This window comes from Bacidia gigantensis (genome assembly GCF_019456465.1).
Source record: "Bacidia gigantensis strain McMullin 20006 chromosome Unknown contig_255, whole genome shotgun sequence".
Taxonomy (NCBI): domain Eukaryota; kingdom Fungi; phylum Ascomycota; class Lecanoromycetes; order Lecanorales; family Ramalinaceae; genus Bacidia; species Bacidia gigantensis.
Window position 1 is genome coordinate 2,168,625 of NW_025408605.1, and position 17,208 is coordinate 2,185,832.

General features: G+C 47.3%; 3 protein-coding genes across 3 annotated transcripts; 1 reads left to right on the forward strand and 2 right to left on the reverse strand.

Annotated features, from left to right (window-relative positions):
* Positions 1–502: 502 nt before the first annotated feature.
* Positions 503–3,727, reverse strand: KY384_007414 (uncharacterized protein; the record flags this gene model as incomplete). The annotated part of the gene is made up of 3 exons (XM_044815905.1): positions 503–2,185; positions 2,324–2,526; positions 2,623–3,727. 3 exons carry the CDS (start codon positions 3,725–3,727, stop codon positions 503–505), a joined length of 2,991 nt encoding a protein of 996 aa, XP_044667779.1.
* Positions 3,728–7,609: 3,882 nt separating this feature from the next.
* KY384_007415 (uncharacterized protein) lies at positions 7,610–11,265 on the reverse strand (the record flags this gene model as incomplete). Its single annotated transcript, XM_044815906.1, has 9 exons — positions 7,610–8,027; positions 8,107–8,286; positions 8,338–8,501; positions 8,554–8,954; positions 8,995–9,186; positions 9,247–9,639; positions 9,693–10,485; positions 10,622–11,019; positions 11,217–11,265. 9 exons carry the CDS (start codon positions 11,263–11,265, stop codon positions 7,610–7,612), a joined length of 2,988 nt encoding a protein of 995 aa, XP_044667780.1.
* Positions 11,266–13,450: 2,185 nt separating this feature from the next.
* KY384_007416 (uncharacterized protein) lies at positions 13,451–14,920 on the forward strand (the record flags this gene model as incomplete). Its single annotated transcript, XM_044815907.1, has 3 exons — positions 13,451–13,678; positions 13,728–14,263; positions 14,287–14,920. 3 exons carry the CDS (start codon positions 13,451–13,453, stop codon positions 14,918–14,920), a joined length of 1,398 nt encoding a protein of 465 aa, XP_044667781.1.
* Positions 14,921–17,208: the final 2,288 nt, after the last annotated feature.

A 17,208-nucleotide genomic window follows, 5' to 3' on the forward strand; every position in this document is an offset into this window, starting at 1 on the left:
CAACGACCATCCATTCATTTGCGATTGTCTTTGACAGTGAGATGAGTTTAGCTTCTCTGGAGCTCTCATGGATCCTCTAAACCTCATCAACAGGTCGGGAGCTTGGTCGCTAGTTGAGCAGGCATCAGCTGAGAGAGTGACCACCAAAGCCGCAGTACAAATTTTCATCTACAGTTGCAAGAGGAGAGAGGCTCTTTCACAGGGAATCCACAGCGGAGATGGAGAACATTCATCAAGCGCGGCATCCAAATTTATAATTTCAGCTGATCGAGATCCCCGATGGTTCACGGTTCGTTCTTGCTCACCTCGGAAGCGTCAGACGAGACTCTCTTGAGGTGAAAGGTATAATTTCAAGGCAATACACGTTGCGAAGTAGCAATAGTAAGGAGAAATGATCAGGGAGAGAGAAAGAGGAGAATCACAAGCTGCCCTCATCATTCAAAGACTCTGAGCAAGGCTATCGAATCAAAGGGGAAGACTAGATGTTCAAATTAATAAACTATTAAGTTTCATGCTCACGCTCCATATGTCTATTTCGCTCCTCTTTCTCGTCAAACCCCTCATCGCACACAGGACAGAAGTAACCTGGAAACTTTGCGCTAAACTTCCTCCACTCTTTCCAGTTGGCGCTGAAATGGCACAATGCTTCGTGTCTGTCCCGATTTGATTTTGTCGGGAATGCGATATCATTCCGGCGGCATCTTCGTTTCATTTCGTAGCGACAAGTCCAACCACCCGGAGGTGCTCCTCCTCTTGTATCCAGCTGGCCGCTCTTCTTAGGGCGATCTCCTACTCTCCTTCTCTCCCCAGTGTATGGTCCTACCCTGACAACGAAGCTTGTTGCTGCATCCGCCGAAAGATGCTGCACACAATGATCATGGGAATGGAGACTCTTTTTCGCCTCGCAGGTGCCCGCTTGCGCTCGAAGGCTTCCTGCGCACGAAGCCCTGTCAGAGTTGTACTTCGGCAAGACATATTCTAAAGCATTCACATCCAAACAATATGCCCAATGGCATTTGTGTGAAATTTCGCACCAGTGAAGCGTCCAGTCCGTTATGAACTTGTCCAATCGCCAACCACGTGGCTGGTGAAAGAAGAGTACAAACATATAATAAGCGGCACCGAAACTCTCCTTGCCATATGCGGATTTATTTTTTAGCTTGTAATTCCAACTGGGACGTGCGCTTGTGTCTGAGGCTTCATACTTTCTCCAGAGCGTTCTATGGTAGGGAACACCCGTTGTGGTGTCCTGGTTCATTAGACCCAAGTTCTCAAAGAACCGACGAGCAGTTGCACTTTGATACACCATATAATACCTGCGTTTTAGCTGAAGCATTCTCTTTTTCCCTTTGAAAGTTTCTATTTCTGTACGCCTGACTTCGATGTCCTCCCGATTGTAAGGTGCCGAAGGGAACTTTTCGTTCACATCATGGTCCAATTCCTCAGCATGAGCTTCTGCTTCTTCCCATTCATCGAACCGTTGATAGCACCCTTTTGTTTCGCATACATAGACCTGAAGTTCATGAATCCGTCGGACATGAAGGTCTAGATCACCCTCACCCTTGCACAAGGTGTAGCATCCTGGCCAAGTGCACAACAGGCCAGGGATTTCGTGATCTTTCTCTTGGTGGCTAGCAAGAGCTTCCTGGGACTCGCCGGCGAAGCACACACATATGGTGCAAAGAAACTCTTCGTCAAGATTTGGACGCTGGCGGTAATAGTTGACTTCCGGACCAAGTACGTGCACATCATCAGTTGACACTGAGTCGTCGTCATTGCTAGACCCTTGGCTGTTATCTGGATCTTTTGGCTTCACCGGACCCTTTGCAGCACGCGCTAAAACTGGACGCTGCCGACGTTTAGGTACTCTCTTCCGGGAGCCCTTGGGAGGTTTCTTTTGGCTAGCCTGCGTAGTCTGAGCGACGTTATTAAAGAGCCAGTCCGCTAAGATCTCCGCGGTTCGGCTTTGCTTTTGGACCTCGGACAACAAAGAGCAGGCGATAGCCAACCTGAAGCCGTCTACTGACTCCGGCATTTCTGTATCAAGAATCAGGGCTAATGCGTTGGCGAGAACCCAGGAACCGCATTCATAACCATCCGTTTGCATACTGCATTTGCCGTTTTCGCTTGTCCAACGTACATTCTTCCCTGGTCCGTCTTTCATTTCTGACAAGATGCCTTGTATCTTGTCACACATTCCTTGGACTAGTCCCTCTGGTGAGCCTTCGCTTGGCCCAAGCGAGTCGTAGCATCTTATTAGGACTTTAGAGTTAGGCCTATCCCATGTAGCACTAAAGAGCCTCCAGTGAAGTTTTATGCAGACTGGCATCAGGATTGTGTTGGTTGTGGCATTGATCGATTTTCCAAACGATTGACCAGCTTCATAGACCCATGGAGATATTAATTGGGTCTTGGTAGTACCTGCAACGGCGACTCCAAGGACCCAATCGACTAAGCTGTCGTCCAGGTATTCTGAAGCTAGCAAGTAGCACATGGCTTGCTTGTAAATCGAGATACCAGCAGGCCCTACGCATGCGTACTTGTCGTCGCCTATCACGCCAAATCTATAGAAAAATGAGTCATCAGGACACTCGCTTCAAGAACATAATAGCGTTTACTTACACTTGCTTGACAGTCTTTGCAGTGGGGTCATTGCTTGCTGCGAGGTCGTCCAGCAAAGCAAAGAGTTCTTTCTCTTTTTTGCTTTCAGCCAGACGCCTCCTATCTCTATCGGCATTGATAGGGCGATCTTGAGCCCCAGTTGATGAGGAAGGGGAGGAAAGACGCTTTGGGGGGAGGTGGCAGGAGTCGATCGCTTGAGAGGGGAGGTGAAGACGGCAGGCTTGACTGGGGATGGAGAGGTCACCAAGTTGTCGACCTCCATGTCATCGAACGGAAGGAATAACTCATCCGAGAGATCCGGCTCATCCCTCTTGGCTGGTATCCCTTTGAGGCGGCTGATTTCCTTCTCTTTGTCCTGCAGAGCAGATTGCAGCATCCTGATATGTTCGTCCTTGCCGACGAGATCAGTCTGTAAGCCCCTGATCTGCCGATCCTTGTCGTCTATAGATCGGGAGCTCTTGACCTGCTGATCCTTGGCGTCCAGAGCCTTCTGCAATTCCTCGATCTGCTTGTCCTTGTCGTCTGCAGATTGGGAGGGTTGGACGTGCCTGCCTTTGGCGTCTAGGGCACTTTGCAGTTCGCTGATCTGCTTGTCTTTGTCATCTGCGGACTGGGAGTTCTTCGTCCGCAGGGCGTCTAGATCCCTTTTATAATCCTCGACCTCCTTTCCTCTACTTTCGAGTAGAATACGTAGGGAGTCGATGGTCTTTCGCATACTCCTTATCGCCTCATCTGTAGTGCTTAGAGGCAGACCACTGGGAAGTTGTGGTGGTGGTGGTGGTGGTGTAGGAGGGCGTGAGTGTGATAGTGGTGGACGGCGTGGATGTGATGGTGCTGGGAGAGGGCGTGGCTGTGATGGTGGTCCAACAGGGCGGTAGATGTCAGCTGCCTGAGGATACATGGCCAGATACCGCCCTGGAGGAAAGGACGGATAACTAAGTATTTCAATGCCCTTCGAAGCCTCCTCATTGACATAGAGCTTCCATGCTTCGAACTCGGCGAGCTTTTCCTGCTCGAAGCGCGAGTGGGGATTCGCTTCGGCTTGTTTCCTCTGCGTCAACACTATCTTGCGCGCCCTTTCGGATGCGGTCTTGTTCTTCGCCATTGCTGCCAGTTCATCAGCCAACCGACCCGTTCGAATGACTGGACTGCTCCACACCTACTTACTGGATAAAAGATTGGGGTGGATGGAGAGATAGAAGAAAGGCTGAGAGGGGTCCGTTAGTGAAGCGGCCACTCAGCGTATTGAGTGGACCAGAGGTCAGAGATAAGGGGAATCCAGTGAATTGGATAGACCAAATTAGTCAGTCCAGTGGATTGGGTTTAACAAGAGGCTATCAAGGAAATCGTACAGTCGATTGCACTCAATCGTTGATACCTGGAGAAAAGAAGAGAGAAAACGCGCCATCAGAATTTTAAGAGTGCGAAGCTTGAAGCTAACCTTAGCTTCCATCACCACAAAACGACACTCCATTACATCGAACACCGATAGATTTTTTAATTTGGAGAGAGTATCAGCCTCCAAAAACGATGATGGACATCAAAATATTGAGGTTGGCTGGAATGCTCCACACCACTCATACGACCTGCACCAGCAAGCTCAAATATGAAATAGTCACGCATCACGATGAATATATGAATTGCATCTGGAAATCGATGTGGAAACGACCCAACTTTACATTGAAGCTGCGTTGGACTGAGACGTGCGGACCGCAACATGTATTTGAAGAAAGGTTCGTTTATCGAGGAAGGCATCATACAACTCCTCATCTCAAGGCTGGGTACGTATATGGAGTGGACATATATGGAAATTGTATGACCAAGTTGAGATGTAAGAATAGATTATAGAATATCGTATAAGAAGCTGCCTCCGCAAGCTGAGAAGCGGACACGTCATGAATTGTGAAAGGCGTCGAGTGTCTGAGCCGAAATGCTTGATGAATTGCAAGAGCGTGGGCATGGGGTCCACTACAGAATATAGAAGCCGTAGACACACAATAACAGGTCGGGATCTTGAAGAATCGAAAGGGTTTGCAAAGGAAGGAGAAACTTACGGAAGATGACAGATAGTGGTAAGTAGTCATATTCACAGAGTGTGCCAGACACTAAAGCAGTGCTGTTCCAGTGAATAATCCTTCATAAGTAACGTTCGGAAGCCTATACATCATGCTCAGGCCGGACGTCAACCTTATTTCAGAATCTTCCATATAGCCCATGCTCATGCCCAGATTTACAAATTTTCAGCCGAGTTCAGCGCCTGTCATTCGCAAGTGGCCTCCACCATCACCTTCTGGGTTCAATTCATATTTCGAAATCCTTACAGAAGCTTCCCGGTGTTAAGTCTGGCTTCGGTCTTGATAGGAGTAAGGGCAATCACTGCGTTTTTGTCACCCCAGTATCGGCTACTTCTCGGAAGATCTTCAAGAAATATGTACAGTCTCACCTTCGCACGTTAGTTACTCTTTTGTTTCTTGGCAATTTCTCTTCTGTAAAAAACTCATACTTTGCCGCAATCTTGACGAATTGATACCGCGAATACTTCGAACTGATTACCATCAGTAGCAAGGCCGTCCACCGCTTGCGTGAGCGGCGTTCATCGCCCATGAACTCACCCGATATCAATGGATAGCCAATCTCTTGATGTGACGGTTCCAATTTTGTGCTAAGGATTTAGGTGACTTGTGATCATCGGCTATAATATTCGGGCCACTGGTTGGTGCAGACTCATAAAGAGCTCAGCCTATTTGAGCAATTTCTTTTCTACCTGAGATTGAAGAGCACCTGCAGGTACTTCATCAGCATGGATCGCATCCCCATGTTGCTTTCCCTGGGCTATCTCCTACCCATCTTTGAATCGGCCAGATTTGGACTCAATGAAGTCGATCGCGTCTGAGCAAGTACTTCTTCGCCGCACTTCCAACACAACATGAACCATCGACGGCTTTCCCTTGGAAGTCGTCGCAACTGGAGATGCTTGCAAGCGGGTACTGAACACTGTTGCGCAAAACAAATCAAGTTCAGGGGTTCTTTTCTGACGCTAGCTTTACCTCCGTCCGAGCGCCGGACAGCAAATGTGGAGCACCACTACAACTAGAGCATTAGGCTTACCGCATCGGTAGTAGTCAGGGGCGTCAGGGGAACCTTAGGTTGCTCCTGGGAAGTTGCCAACGAATCCCACTAGTACTGAGCCTTAGATACCAGGTAATCAAGGAAAGAAGACAATATGCCGTCCAAGCTCGCAGTCTGTGAAAGTTTATAAGCGATGAACATTCGAAAATTGTGATATCAAAGTACGTCTTTCCTTCCGCAAACTCTGCGTAGCAACCGCACACCTTCTAGGAATCAGAATCTATAGAAAGATGTCACATCTATCTGTGAAAAGTACTCAAGCTTTATATTAAGCATACGCTATAGTCTTGCAGCTGTGACCTTCTGGTTTCCAAGAGAGGTAATCTAACCACGCACAGAAATTCTCTCGCTTTAGATTGGTTCAAATACAAATCGCCAGTGATCACCTGATCTATTTCATCAAGATTACCATGAGTCAGAGCTTCTTCCAACGCAATGATTTCAGGGGCTTGTCGACATTCTTGTCTTTGTTGCTGGGTCTAATTATCTTGATTGAGCTGGAACTGTATGTTTTCAACGCCAGACTATTTACTACATCAACATATATCTTGATATACGGAGAGGTCTTTCCTAGCTGTTCTTGTGATACAGAATAGACACTGCATTCGAATAAGGCGGGACGCGCTCTTGTTTAGTGTCTCTGGATGTGGAAGTATGCCCTTGTAGGCTTACCTTCATTGTAGCCAAAGATAAATATTCTAAGCGGTTAAAAGGCTTGGCTTGTCTTTCTCCCATCATTAACACTCTATGGTTTAGCTAATTGAGAGAATAGAGAGCCCCAATGAAGATTTCTGTCCACGATCCTGAGAGGTTGGGGTAGGATCTAAACCGGAAGAAACGATCAATGAACCCCTGGCCCAAATCATAGCAAGAAGAAGAGCGCGTCTGGGAGGAGAAAAATCGTAGGAGAAGATGATGAGTGTCGATTTCATGGGCACTCGGTACTGCTTATGTTGAGCTCTGTACATTTGCTAGACGAAACCGAGTTCGAGGCTTAGGTGACCGATGAGAATCAACAGTGAAAAAGATAGCGCAAAAACATCATTCAGAAGATTCAGTGGTTGAATTCAAAGCCGTGAATCGTGTTGTAGTTCTTAATCAAATGTAAGATTGATGTAGATCAAGACTTCTCCAAGACTTTGATCGGCCGAATTGGCAGTTCACCAACATAGAAGCCCCTTTTACAATCTTGTATATTCCTTGCTCTTGCGAATCTCCAATTCCTGCTAAGTTCGTCACTGTCTTGCTCAATGACTTATTTGCAAGCCGGCTGGTGTATGAGGCTTGTGGGACCGGACGAGGCCTGAAGGCTATCAAAGAGACTGTTGGGTCGGCAACAGAGCCTCCGTGGGCGAATGAGGCAGGTACTAAACGCTCAGCGTGTGGACCATTTCTTCTTGATTGTCTTCAGCCCCTAACAGGGACTTGATGGATCAGTACGAGTTTCCACGCCGTCTAGCCAACGTCTAGGAGCAAGAGGGATGAGGATAAACCTTCTCGCTATCTATCATGGAATCTATAAGAGCCCTGCAATGTTGATCAGCATAGTGATGAAAAGATACGATTCAAAGGGTTCTATGCATATGCGATTTAGGAGGCAAAGAGCTTGCTAAACGAAAAGCTGGGGAAGCAGAGTGTGATTGTATAAAAGGCTATAAAGGTGTAGTAACAGGCGTGATTGGCAGGTGCTTGGGCATGTTCAAGAATTGAAAACAGTCTGTTGTAGCAATGTTTTAGTTGACTATGAAGGAGTGGTCAGCCTAATTTTGGAGTGTAAGAAAGTCTCGAAGACAATAGAAGAGGAAAGAAGTGACATAAATCTTTGTTTGATCATTGATGTAAATTAAAAATCAAAAAATTACGCTTTCAACAAATCCTTCTTCGCCTCCTCAAACAAGTCTACCATGTGCTGGCGATCTGCTTTCCACTCTTCTTCCTCCGCTGCCATCTTCTTCTCGTACTCGACCTTTTCCTCTCCGAGTTGCGCCCTTCGCTTTTCAAATTGCATCAACCCCTGCTCGCGTGCTTGCATACGGCTGGCAATATCTTCGTCAAAGATCCGCAGCTCGTTCTCGACCTTCTCGTTGAACTCTGTCAACAACTCCTCACGATCCTCATCGGCAATTCTGAGTTGCTCGTCGAGTTTCACTGCTGGGCTATCCTCGACATTTTCGGCCTCGATTTGTTTGCCTTTATTACTGCCCGTAGTGGCGGTTGGAGCAGCTGAGGATGATGCAGGAGCAGCAGGAAGAGCAAGTCGAGTTGGTGGGGGGCAGCTTCGCGAGTCGGAGCAGGGAGAGGGCTGTAAAATATCTCATTAGCCTTTCAAGATAGGCAAAGCAAGGCACAACTTACGGCAATCCTTCTGCACGAACAACGAAAGGTTCTCGGTTCCTGGGCCCAGCATTTTCATTCATATGCCGCAGGATATCGTGCATAAATTGTGGTCCTTCTTTACGGCCACCTGCGATCCAGAAGCTCGCGCTACCCACAAAGTAAAGCATCTCCGCTTGACGTGAGGTGCCTACATTAGCACTAAGAGAACTATTAGCTTGATTCCCTTCTAAAGGCTCGTGATTGAAATACCGGGGACTATGGCCGATGAAGCCGGTCTGGCCTTTGCTTGTCACAAGGCTATCAATGACGATCTTCCATTCTTTACCTTGGGAAGCATCAATAGTCATGCCTGGCATTGCGATACCATCTAAGCCCATCTCTTTAAGCCGACGTTGGATTTTCTTCCTCTGAGCCTGAAAGCGCTATTAGCAGTCATCCTTGACTTAGTAGAAAAGGTTCCTTTACAGCGTAGCCAGTAAGGATGGCAATGTCATTTTTGCTTGCCCCTTGACCAATCAAAGTAGCAGCCAGATTGCAAACACCTTCAACTTCTGCCTGATTGAAGCTGCTTGTGCCTTCAGGCTGTTGAACTCCATCGACGTCAATGAAATTGAGGTAGCTAGAGATATTAAAAACATCCCCATTAGCCTCGAGGTGGAGCGGGAGCACGTTCTTTTGCAAATGTTGCAAGAATGAGCTTGGGTTGTTCGTCATATAACGAGATGAGATTTCCCTTGGTAATCTTTTAGTCTCGCGTTCACAGAAATCTAGACGGTGAAGAACATACTGCTTATATATGACGGCAACGAGGTGCGCGTATAGATCGTCGTGCATGCGGAATTGCCGATCAAGGACTGTTTGATCACCTGTTAGTATTATGGTACATAGTCTGATTTAATTTCTTACATGTGCAAGGCCAGCTCCTTGCGAGGATGTCATTGAAGTAGCAGCCTCCAGCTTGCCATGCGAGTTTGGCCGCCTCTGAGAAATAGACGCCCCCGAGTTGCTTAGGGTCACCAGCGAGTATTAGACGTTCTGTGGTTTGGAACGCCATCACTGGTATCATCATCTGAGGCCTGTTGACGACGCCAATTTCGTCTAAGGTTCAATGCATTAAAACGGTCCAGTCGCACATATGAAGGATTGTTAGAAACTTACCGATAATGACTGTTCTTGGCTTGAAGAACGGCTTTCGAGTGGCTGTCTCTTGCAGCTTGCCATCGATCTTCGAGACCTCGAAGAGCGATTGGGACGTGCAGCTTGCGATTGTACAGAATACTACCCGAACCTCATCCCCTTCCCAGAGCAATGCCTCATTGAGACTCGTGATCGACTCATTATACCCTTTGACCTGACCCTCACTGTCGAAGTCGCCGTCCTCCCATAAAGCTTTGCGTCCCTCGATAAAGCCGTCAAAGCCTGGGTGACTCCGAGCGTATCGCAAGCGGACATTGTCAAGGTGGAATGCATCCTCCAGTGCTTCTCTATCCTTATTCTTAAGCTGAGCCCGAATCTGAGACTCAGAGAAGACGCGAACAAAAGGGGCGGGCTCTAGAGTATGTACGTTAAAAGTGAAATTACCTCATATGTTTTTAATGACTCACTATTTGGGAACATCTTTTTCCACCGCTCGACACATGACCCCATAAGTGCATCCACGGCAGCATTCGTCAGAGCCGTTGCCAGTACCTTCTCGATGTTGTCCGATCCGGGCTCGCCCAAGCTTGCAAGCCAGCACACGATGAAAGCGAGGACGGAGCTTTTCCCTGTGCCAGGTGGGCCCCAAATGGACGAGACTCTGCAATCGAGGGCCTGGTCAATACCCTTTATTTGGGTGGGAGTGCAGTGTCTTGTCACATCCTTTGGGATTGTGATCTTTGGGCCCTTATTCTTCTCCGGAACAGGGTGTCCGCCGCCAAAAAGGTCGATGATCGGGAGCTTCGAGGATTTGGCAATTGACTTGATGTAGCCTCCGCATAATTGAGACCACGCGTCGAACTCTTTCATGCCCATTTTTAAAGCAAGCCTTGATCTCTCGCCAAGCACTATCACAGTCAGCAACAAGATAACGATTGAGCCGTTCTTTACAAAATTACCATCGTTCTCAATTGGCTCTAAGCTCACACCTCGAGCCTCTCCACAAAAAAAGTCAAACTCCTCCGAAGGGACCGAATTGCGCAGGATACCGCAAAGGGGGGCATTTGACCAGACTGGACTCTTGATCACGTTGAATTGCCAGCCAAAGGTAGGACCGAAAGAGTCTTTGATCTTATACTCCTTTTGCAGAGCCTCCTTATCCTCTTCAGTCTCGTCCCTGAACATGTGAGCACCTTTGATACGGTAGCTGATGCCCTGTTTCTTGTCTCCGAAGTCAAATTCCTTGACTTCATTTGGCACCTGATGAACATTCAGATATTGGTCAGTAAAGATGTCAAACTTGATTACACTATAGTCATTCTTCATGCGAGAAGGCAGCATGGATGTAAAGCTTGCTGGACAAGAAGCTGGGACAAATTACATGGAACTTGCATACCTTTTCTGCATCTGATGAGGCGACTTTGCCGGTCCAGACCTCGATGATCATAACTCGGCGGCTTGCCAGCCGGTTGACCTTGATTCGACAGCCTTGGAGTAGGCCTAGCTGCTCTCGTTGGATACGACTTTCTTGAAGCAGCGCAGTGTTGTCCCCGCGTATCATGTTGCCGATTGGCGAATCAATGTCGGCGCTTATCTTGCCGGTGGTAAGGTGTCTGATCCGGTCCATTATCGGCAGAATCTTCAAGTGCTCCTTGCTGCTCATGGACTTGACCTTTGCGTAATCCACTCGAAGCCGTAACATCTTCAAGTTGGCAGCACTCTTCGCCAGCGGAAATTGCTTGGCCTTATCAGTGGCTTCGTCCAGGTTCTGATTTGGCTCAGCTCCGAACGTGACTGACGGAGCTCTGAAGCAGTGGAACTCAGCGAACCAAGACTGCTTATCTTCCGTCGGTTGCGATGTATGCCAATCTAAGTGAGGCCTGAGATTGTTCGTTAGTTTCATAAATCAATCCGGAAGTCTGCTACGTACTTTGAAAAGACGACCTCACACCAGGCACCTCTTCCCTTTTGTCTCAGCGTGAGCCTTCCACCCTCGAAAGTTGCGCATTCGATGGCGGGGGCTTTTGCTACTGGCGGCATTTCGGTCCATGCCTGAAAGAGATCAAAGGTATCGCGATACCACAAGATTGGCTTGACGATATTAATGCCGGGCGGGATCTTCACTACCAGCGATGTTGGTGCGGCTGAGGAGGAAGCCATATTGATGACGAAAGACTTTCGACTTGGTCAACTACCATCACTACACCTAGGAAAGAGTGTTTTCATGCATACCTATGTCCTGTCTTTCGGGCGGGTTGAGCTTTAGAGATGCGAGGAGGTGCAGGAGAGTAGACTTAGCAGGAGCAGAAATGTCCGATGAATCGGACACCTCAGAGGTATTGAGAAATTGAGAACACCCGTGGATCGGTGTCTCAGTGGTACAGAGATCGACTTGACAGTGTATTGCTAAGCTGCAGAACTTATTTTCTAGATCACGGCGGTGGATCACGATGGACATAGAAAACGAGTTAGAGAAGAAGAAGAAGAAGAAGAAGAAGGAAAGCTGGGAGATTTTCAATAACAAAGTGGAATCACAGCCGCTGCTTCATCACCACATGGTGGTGAATGAAACTAGTAACCTGGGTGAATTGCTGAGATAACCACCGTTATTGTAAATATAGACCGGTTGACTGAGATCTCTGATGTTACCAATTTCATGTTCGCTCACCCTATTTCATCTCGGCGTCCCAGCAGAACCAGACAGCGCGCTAGCACGCCAAAAAGAACATCTGCAAGACATTGTACGTCCAAAATGGCAAGAGCAAAGGGAAAGGATCAAATGGAAACAAGGCCGGACTTAGTCATCTTGACAGAAGACCTCCGAGGCTGTCACATTTCTACTCAGCTCAAGGTACGCCATGGCCACAGTTTGTATAGCTGCGGGCATTCACACGGAGACCAGTTTCAAATAAAGTCCTCTGTTGTAGGCTCAAAGAGCGCCTTTGGCTAAAGAGCGTATGTGCGGCTTCATCAAACTACTATCATGTCCTATTAGCTAGTATCTTTACTAGCTAGAACCTGACGGTGGGTCCTTCCCAATCAAGCGTGCCTTGAACAACAACTCAAATTGGTCCATTGAAATCCTTTCTACTGCCGTCTCAACCTCTACCATCTTCCACCCTTTCTCCACCACTTCGGTGCCCTCCCCATTTTCCCAGATTCAGTCAATAGACGTTTTCAAGACAAGGGGGCGCCACATGCAGCGCACAGCTCGGAGACGAATTCTCTTAAGCTGGTCGCGGGTAACGAGACAGAGCAGGGAAGGGTGAAGGCAGACCAACTAGTGAAGGGACAAGATTGTCGAGCGAATGCAAGTACTTATTGTTAGACGAAAACTGTCGCATTGACAAAACATTGGTACCACCTTTACCATGATAAGTCTCGGGATTGACCAAATCAGAATGAGAGCGGATCATTTGAACCACCTGGGGCTGGAAACATGTCTTGACGATTGGCTGATCAACGGGAGGATCTACAGGTCGTGTCGTAACAAAGGGTCAATCTATATACTACCGGATAGGAATGTAGTCGGTCCAGAATAAGCGGGATAATTTCGAAGGTATGGGGACAAAATTAATCCACTCTCCAAAGATTTATGTCTAGAAGCTTCCCTTCGCAAAGGCAATTGCGTGTAACGCTACCTATTTTCAAGGTGATCGCTGAATAGCAATCTGATAGGTTGGATACATTGCTTCGAAGGCGAACATTTTTGCAACGTGAAGAGGAGCCCCCAGACTTTGTAGCAGCGATAGCCACATCAAGTTGGTCAATGCACTCCTCAACGCTGACTGTCCTGCCTCTTTGGACTGCTAATGCGTAAAATGTTCGTTCTCAAAGTTTGTGTTCTTTGAGATCATTCGCCATCACAATTCACATTCTCAGACGGTGGTGTTGGCAGGAAATCTACTGTCATCACAGGACGATGACGATGGGGAATCGTTCCGCCCTATCGTGATAAACACCTTGAAAAGCTTGAAATGACTTCTTCTTCATACTGTCAAGACCGGAGGTGGCTACTCACTGGAAACACCGCTTTTGAAGTATCTTGAGGTTACTTGTCCACTGGTGATTCCGAAAGAAACCACCTAGAGTTTGCCAATCCACTGGCGAGTTCGATTCCTTGATCTTGAGGTTATCAATTCACTGGTGACTTTCGCTGACTCTACAGCTCGCTCTCATCGACATCAATCCGGTACTGCCATTATCGTAACGACATCCCAATACCATGTCAGACCAGCCGGAGATATCAGCACAAAGCCCATCGCCTGCTATTCAGGCAGCTACGCCTGTCAAGGAGCCTGTAGCGACCTCCAAAGCCGTCAAACAATTCGTCAAATTCAAGCGTGATGATTTATCGGCAAGAGGAGCTTCAATGTTCTGGCGTGATGATCCACAATCCAAATGGATACGCCTTGAAAACTCCGTCTTCGGTCCCGTCAAAAAGAGGGATGCAGTAAGTCCAACTCCTACGCGTGTGCTGTTACAATCTAATCCCTAATTAGGAGTACAATGTTGAGGATGTGCTCATAAATGGAGAGCATATTGAGATACGACAATGGGGACTGGAATATGAGCGTGGTCAAAGTGACAAGCATGTGCAAAAAGACCAAACGCCAAAGTATTGCTGGTGTGTGAAATTCAAGCACCACGCGATCAAAGATCGAATCGTTTATGAGTCAGACATTGCGAAGTCACACGACGTCGAATTGCAATTCACTTGTGTTGATGTGCCAATCAGCGAAGAGGTGACTCTCCAGCCTGTTAAAACACTCAACGATCTCATAGAAGAGACTGAAGCGTTGGAAGGAGGCATGGAGGGTGTGGGAGAGACTCCTGTAGAGGATAGGGTGCATGAGAACGAAGAAGTGGACGAGGCCTTCGAATTACTGACGCATCCTGAGCGATATCCACTTGCTCGTCTGTTCGAGAATGCCTCGAGCTCGAAGGGCAAGCAAATCAAGCTAGTTTTCAGGCGTGGTGGGGCTCTCAAGCCTTCCACACACCGCTTCTCATGGCCTGCTCTGATCAACTTTCTTTGGTAACTATAATACCCCCACCTAGCTTGCACAATAGACCTAAGCTGACCTTGTCCCTCGCTGCTAGTGGGAAAGGTGTCTGGACCGTCTACAACGAGGAGCAATTGAAGATCGAGAGAGACTCCTCGCTCAAAGGATTCATGAAAAATCCTGACAAGAACTGTGCTGCCTATACCAAGTTCCGGAGCTCCAGACGTCCAGAAGAGTCGGGCCAACTGAACTGGGCGATATTGCCAAAATACGAGCCACAAGACCCGAAGACAGTCATGCCAAAGGCTCCTAAGGTCCCTAAGGCTAAGGTTCCACAAGCGCACGCAAGGGGTACTGTGTCGGTTGATCGTACACAGCCTATTCAACTTGAGCTCCCGCCTCGGCCAAAACGGAAGGCGCTTGGTGAAGATCCTGCATTGGAGGAGCTTGAACAATGTATAGCAGACGTTCAGACACATGTTGACGATCTTCAAGCAAAGCGAGTCGAATTGAGGAAGGAGGAGGACGATCTTCAAGCAAAGCGGGTCGAATTGAGGAAGGAGGAGCAAAAGCTCAGGGACGCTTTGCTGGAGCTTGAGCAATTGGATGGACAGAGCAGACTTGAATTGCAGTCGCTGAATAGCCGCTGTAGGGAGCTCTCGAGAAGGCAGCGGCCGCGATTAGAGTAGATCTCTACCCTTAGAGCAAGCGTACAGGAATCATTGACCTTTCTTTTTCTTGCGTTCAAAAATCAAATCATTATCTTTGCTTTTAGGTATAAATTTTAAAATTTTATTTTCCGTATTACGGCCGCATATCTTGTCCACTTGCAGCCAATTATTTGTAAAATGATGATATTCATGGGGATATGAATTGCCCCGATCTCCTTGGAGAAGTCAGGGAACGATGTTTCTGTAAAGGTATACTTGAGTATACCTCTGATCGCAAGAGAAGAGCCCCGACTGTCATTTGGAATGAGTACTTGATGAATGATGCTGATGCCTCATTTGTCCAGGAATGTGCTTCGACCTTAGGTGAAGTACTTGTGCCAGGCAGCAGAAGAAATAGGTACGTGCTTCTCCTCCCTTCCAACGCTCCTTGCACGCCTCCTGCCAGGAAGTTAAACAATTCAACAACCAGTTGGCTTGACTTGCAAGCATGATTGTTCCGTGTCTCAACATCATTTTCTGATCGCAGAGTCTATGACTTCAGACGATGTCGTGCATCTTTGTCTTGATTATGAAGATCCGGTCTTGAAAATGCTTGGAGGGCATTGAAAGCTCAACAACGAAGTAAGTAGCTATTCTCTTTTTGTCTCGCCACCTTTCAATATGATGATTCTCAAGCCAAACATATTCCTTCTTACATACATGCTGAGACTTCTGGCTTTTAACTTCTTTGTCTCTCTCTGAGTTCAAGGTTTCCCGCCTCTCCGATCAGATTGTCCAGGGTCGAGGTATGAAGCTAACTGGTGCATACTTACACATAGGTATCTCTCTTGGGTCCAAAAGAAACCCACGCATTGGTAGCTCTCCGTAAAAAGGTACGTGTGACGTTCAATACTTATGATATTTGCAACCTACAATGATGAATGAACACTCCAAAAGATTCTCCCTTGGTTCAATCCTGATGCCATTGTCCATTATGCCATTCCTCCATGTGGAACGAGCCAGGGTAGAAGCACTCTTAGAATGCATTTAAATGGACTCGCCAACCCATTGATGCGCATGCCGAATGATGTATCAATTCTGATCCTCCTAAACGGAGACAAAAAGCACATGTTTCACGTTAATCACTTCTCTTCGTCTAGATTTGAAAAAGGCTGACGGCTGTGACTTTAGGTTGCATAGTATGCACTCCGAAGGGTTGAAAGGGGGCGATATCATTTGTGTAGATATGCCACTTCCACCGATGTTTCGTCATGGTTTACAAAGACTCTTTACCGGAATCTCGAGTACTTGGGTTGCTATTGAACGGATTGACCGTTATGCTCTGATGGTTTCCGTTGCTTAAACTTGTTGATATTCGTTTCTTCGGTCCAGCTTAAAAATAAGAATAGCCATAAGTGACGCACTAGAACAACATCTGAGCATCTCACTGGCTCTGATGTTATGAAGCTGCGCGACAAGAACTTCTAAACATTTCTCACCAGGTCGGTCTAGGACCTCGAGAGACAACTTGTCTCAATGGAGGGGTCTAGGTACGCTGACCTGGTCCTTGCACGAGGATAAAACCCCGGCATTGGGTGTGGGCAGATACATTTGTGCTCTTTCGTAAAAACTTCCTGTGTCTTTACATTCTTGCAATGTCTGCAATCATCCCATTTATCTTCAGGCTTATTTCTTTTGCGTCACAAAGGCAATGCTCAATCTTTTATGGGGCACCAGGTATAATGTCAAATGCATCCCAGCCGTTCTCGCGGCTTCGATGGCAAGCGTGACATACAATAGCAGACCAGATCGGACCTTCGAGTCCCTCGTTAGTCTTGGAATGCAAATTCTGCACCTCCCAAAGAGCGAATTTTGGGTGAGGCTATTTCCTAGTACTGCTGACTCAAGATATGTTCGTCCTTTGGCAAGAGCTTCCTGTACTTCATACCTGTATCCTAAGGGTTCTCTTCTAGACTTGTCGTCTAATACTTTTCTTGAGTAAAAAATACAGCCCCAATCTTCTTTATCGCATGAATCATTGGGTTACGCACCGTCCAATGGCTTTGGGTTGTAGCATATTCATGCAAGAAAAACAACTACAACGGACTCCCGAGTCCCTCTTTAGTCATCGATTACACTTTGGTTTTTCCAAAAGTGGTACTATTGGGTGAGTTTGATGCCCTAGTATCAAGGCACCGAAAGACACATCTCGGTCATTGGCAAGAGCTTACTTTATTTCACTTCCGTATTTCTGCACCCATGCAAACAGATCTGAGACCTAAGCTTTTTCGGGTCATAGAAGTTGTTTCCAATCTTCCCCGCATGTT